Source organism: Scomber japonicus, chromosome 7 (genome assembly GCF_027409825.1).
Source record: "Scomber japonicus isolate fScoJap1 chromosome 7, fScoJap1.pri, whole genome shotgun sequence".
In the NCBI taxonomy this organism is placed as follows: Eukaryota; Metazoa; Chordata; class Actinopteri; order Scombriformes; family Scombridae; genus Scomber; species Scomber japonicus.
The window spans coordinates 6,782,330-6,787,227 of record NC_070584.1 but is presented as its reverse complement, the minus strand read 5'-3'; the positions used below and the strand labels follow the sequence as shown (position 1 = coordinate 6,787,227).

The window sequence follows — 4,898 nt, the reverse complement described above, 5'->3', positions numbered from 1 at the left end:
GAGAACAACAGCTGCTGCATGTGGTGCCAAAACTCGTTTTGGTTTTTGTTGTTTTCCTTTCTTTCTTTCTTCTTTCTTTTTTTTTTTTCAATAACAGCCATGAGGGTGAAAAAGCATCTGGTTAACGGTTAAATCAGCTCAGACTGTTTAAGGTTGAAACACAAGGCTGCAGTGGTCAAAACAAACAGGAGCTATAGCCTGTGGGCATTCCCAATCACAGCACTATGACGCTTCCAGTGTCCAAAATCAGCTTTCACTCATCCTCATAAACACCTCAGAAAACAAAGAGCCTATTGGCTGGTTTGTTATTATTGGCCTATTTATTGTAATGATCGGGTTGAAGCAGCTTACTCAATTACTGCACGAACTAACTGTGATTATGACATTAAACCAGCACAATTCGATACTAATTGAAATAATAATAACAATGATAATTATAATAATTTGCAATATTTCTGGTATATTATGAACATGATAAATGACTGGATTTGGCGTAAAGGCTGCAAATTGCGAGGAAAGCGCTTCATTTGGTGGAAATAATTCTTCATTAGTTTTATTCGCTCTCTCCATCTCTGTCATCTGGAAGAAGAAAAAAAGCCACCTCAGCTCATGTTCATTTGTCATTTTTTTCAGTTTATTATTGCATTTGTTTTTAATTCCTTTTAAATCCAACAGGACAAAATAATAGAAATCGAAATAGAAGAAAATATATTTTGTAAACGACAAAATAAAAGACCAAAAAAAAAAATGTGCAAAATGTAAAAAGTGTGAGATACCAGCTTGGTGAGTCTCAGGCTGTTTTGCCAGCAGGTCCGAACTGAAAACAAAAATGCTCCTCTGTTCTTTGGACAGACGCAGATTTCCATCACTGCTTCTTTGTGGGTTTATTGTCGATCCGGTTATTTAAAGTGTAAGTACAAATATTTGGGTTTGAAATCCCTTCTAAAGATGATTCATATCAGTCGACATACACACATGAGAAATGAACTTATCACGCTTCATCCTATCTGATCTGCATGTTTGACAGTTCACAGCTTATCTCTGGGTCTGTGGACCGTTGGAACGATCTGCAGAAGGTTAGTAGAAGTAGTGTTGATGGTCTCCACACTGCAAACAAGTCAGTAGGTAATACATTATTAGGCTATAATAAATTATAAAGCTCTATATATCCAATGCACTTTCATATATGAGGTTTTTATGAAGCTAAAAGTGGATCCAAAAAAATGTCCTCAAGCGAAATGTCTCATATGTCTCTCTCTATTTTAAAAAATAAAGACTCAGATTATATGACATGATGTGTGCGGTGAAAGGCGCGGTTCGTGTCCATCAAATTGACGCTCTGCGCTTCATTTGATTCCGTGCTGCGTCTCTTTGTGCCTCCGCAGATCTACTTTTCTCTGGAAGCCTTTCCCGCACATGTCACAGCCGAAAGGTTTGTATCCGGTGTGTTTCCGGCTGTGTGTGATGAGGTTGGAACTCTGGCTGAACGCTTTCCCACACACCTGGCACTTATGAGGCTTCTCACCTTTTAAAAAAGAAAAAAAAACAACATTAAAATATATTTAGTTTGAGGTAAATAAGCTAAATTATATATTCTTATAACATGAATCGTTTTTCCAATCGCTTTAAAATAGACTGAAATTAGGAACATTTGGGACTTTACGCACAGGCGAGAGCCCGATTACGCATAGATTATCCACTAATTTCCACTAACACCACATTTACTGCTACATCTTTCTATCTTTTCTCCACCTACCTGTGTGAATGAACGTGTGTTTCTTCATGTCTGACTTCTGGTGGAACCTCTTGCCGCAGTACTGACACGGGTAGGGCCGGGTGTCAGAGTGGATGAGGAGGTGCGTCGACAGGGTTGACGACCTCTTAAAACTTTTACCACATATTTTGCAGTCGAAACTTCTTTCCTGAAAACGTGAGCAGAGGCGAGGTTAAGAGGACTTGAAGTCAAAATTCAAAGCGGCGCAGCACTGACAGGAAAGCAGAACGACAACAAGAGGAAGAAAACAGGGCAAAGGTGTGAAGTCGGAGGTTTTATTTCGTGTGAGCGAAGTCACCTGCGAGTGCACGGCTTTGTGCTGCTCCAGGCTCACTGCGTGTCCGAACGTTTTGCCGCAGATTTCACACGCGAACGGCCGAGTGCCACTGTGAGACCTGCGGACGTGCACTTCCAGACCGTGCGGAGTGGAGAACACCTGGTGGACAGACAGAGATCATCATGTTAAACAAGATTTGGAGATAATAAATCATTTAAATATATATGTATTTTTAACTGCATTTCAAGTGGGATTTCCCTTTATTTCCCCCCTCTAGAAAGGTCAGAGGTCACAGAGTGTGTGGTGTCATCCTCACACACACTCCAGCAGTGTGTGTTTGCTTAGTTCCACAGTAAGAATTTGAGATGATTTAATTTACGCATCAAATAATGAGACATTCTTGTTGTTTTCCTTGAAGTTTACAGACTAATAACAGTGCATGTATCCCTACACAGCTGAAGCTATGCAGACATCTCACCTTACTACACTCCACACACTTATAAGCACCATTCAGGATCAGACTGGAGCACAGCAGGTTAGACGAGGCCTTCACTTCTTGGTTTTTTCCATGCAGTCTTCTCTCAGGAAACAGCAGAGCAGCAGCAGCAGCTTGCCTCCTGTAGGTCTCCTCTCCCAGAGCCTGCTCCGTGTACAGGGAGCTCCTGTCCCCATAAAAGGGAATAGCCGCCGGGCCAGTGTCCACCTCCACGCCCGGATGGAGGCCCTGCTGCACCAAGGACCTCAGCCCGGGCCCCGTGAAGCTGCTCCACGCATAGGGCCGGAAGGGGACGGTGAAGGGCTGGATGTCATCCACCAGAGGGGACAGCGATTTCTCCGAATCAACTGCAGGAAGAAACAGAGAGGTCAGATAAAATTTTAATGATACCATCGCCATGGCTGAAGGGAGGGGAGGAGGGCATTCCCAGGGTCCCACAGGACTGTTACAAGGAGTCATGTAATGTTCTCTTAGAGAATTCCCAGAAGGTGAGACTGTTGGGAAAACCAGGAATACGAGATAAAAGGACACTCTTAAAGTTATTTATAAGGCCTAAGACACTTTAAAAAATAAACAAAGTATATGATAAAAAAAACTACATTTTAAAAGTAGCCTAATTAGTTGTAGACAGGTTACTACACAAATGTTTAAAATATGTTGATACATGGAGGAGAAAGTGTGAACTCACTGAGATGGAATCTACCAACAAGGCTTCATACATTTTATACATATGTGATGATCCTAATCTTCCAACCATGAAGTGTCATTTCTTAAAATGTGTTCAAAGATAAAAAATAATCTGACAATAGATTTCAGATAGACATGACCTCATGTAACACTAAGAATACTCCCGAGTAGCGTTATCTCTTCTTCTGGGCCTTTTGATTTTTGCAGTGCTAATGAAAAGAAATGGTGTGTGTGTGTGTGTGTGTACCCGGTGATGCAGAGGGGGACGGAGGCCTCCAGAAGTCTTCGTAGTCCGGGGATCGAACGCACAGACTGTCGGCGCAGCTCAGAGGAGACTTTGGGGAGAAATGAGCAGTATCAGCCAGGTGAGAGTCTGGAGAGAACCCGTACCTGTCCACAGACAGATCCACACACAGGTCCGCCTCCTCTGGGAGCTTCTCTGCGTCTGAGCGGGCATAAACACACTGTCAGCATCCCAACCATAAACAAGTAAAGAAAATAAAACTATGATGTTTTTAATACTGCTACATTACGGCAGTATCAGGCTGCTAGAGGACATTTTAAAATGGCCATACATTACGTTTAGATTGCGTTTAGATTTATTCAGGCGCCAAACAGTTATTAGTGTGCACAGTTATAACATAGGTAGGCCAGTATTCAGTCATATACAGAAATATAATGGAATATAACAGAAAAACAATAATCAAATGTAATGATTACATCACTATAAATATTATGATGTTTAATTCAATTTGAGAGAGGGGATTTTTTTTTTTTAATATTTTAAATTTTGCTAAATTTTGTTTTATTTAGTTTCAGCACTTTTGGGATAAAAACGTTTTAAGGCCTGTTTCAATAAAGTAAACGGATGTTTGTATTTTTAGTTATTTTAACTGTTAGATTGCTGACGCCTGTTCCCTTTCTGTTTCCTCTCTTAATATACCTTTGATTATAATAATGCGTTTGTAAATGAATAAAAACTGAAACTTAGTCTTTTAAATTCCATTTTATATCCCCTGATTGGGTCAATTTTTTAACATTAAAGAACATTTAACATTTTATTTTTAGAATAAGTCAAAGCAGCATCATTGTGCACATACCTGAGCATATTTGTGCCAGTATAGTGTCCAGCCGGTTGTGGTCATCCTCTAAACTGCGGGGCTGGTGGTAACTGTGCGCTTTCTTACTCTTCACCAGAAAGGAGCGAGGCATCTTTGAGCTGTGCACAATACAAATCTGTGAGAAATAATCCGTCTGAGTGAGTGTGCAGAGGAGCTGCGCGATCTGAACCCCGCAAAGATTTGATCTCCACTGCTAGAGAGAGATGCGGCCGCAAGTGCTTTTTAAACAAGAGTTCAACCTGGCCACAGAGCATGCGCAAAAGGCCACCGTCACCGTCTGCCAGGTGTCGCCATGGACAGGTGTCAGTGCAGCCCACCACACTGCAAAGAATATCCTGTGTGGTTGTTTTAGCCAGCACGTCGTGTGGTCACAACTAATGAGAGAACAGTGTGCAGCGTGGGAGATGTGCAGTGACTCCTCCCCACTATCTCATCTCAATCTCAAGACTCATCTCAAGACTTATTTATTCACACAGCCTGTGACGTAGACACATTTACCTTTACTCTGCTTTTGTTTTCAAGAAAAACACCCGGGGTCTTATG

The 4,898-nt window shown here is 41.5% G+C and overlaps 1 protein-coding gene across 1 annotated transcript; it reads right to left on the bottom strand.

Moving 5' to 3' along the window:
• Positions 1–757: 757 nt before the first annotated feature.
• On the bottom strand, positions 758–4,546 carry gfi1ab (growth factor independent 1A transcription repressor b). The gene is made up of 6 exons (XM_053321699.1): positions 4,335–4,546; positions 3,482–3,679; positions 2,530–2,894; positions 2,073–2,210; positions 1,757–1,922; positions 758–1,525 (listed from the first exon to the last, which is right to left on the bottom strand). The coding sequence occupies exons 1-6, from the start codon at positions 4,444–4,446 to the stop codon at positions 1,347–1,349; spliced, it is 1,158 nt and encodes a 385-aa protein (XP_053177674.1). The 5' UTR covers positions 4,447–4,546; the 3' UTR covers positions 758–1,346.
• Positions 4,547–4,898: the final 352 nt, after the last annotated feature.

Coding starts and splice junctions, on each gene's coding strand:
- gfi1ab (XM_053321699.1), bottom strand. CDS start 4,446: ATGCCTCGCTCCTTTCTGGTGAAGAGTAAGAAAGCGCACAGTTACCAC. Junction 2,895..3,481: donor GTCCCCCTCTGCATCACCGG/GTACACACACAC, acceptor TTCTTCCTGCAG/TTGATTCGGAGAAATCGCTG. Junction 2,211..2,529: donor AGTGTGTGGAGTGTAGTAAG/GTGAGATGTCTG, acceptor TCTGTCCACCAG/GTGTTCTCCACTCCGCACGG.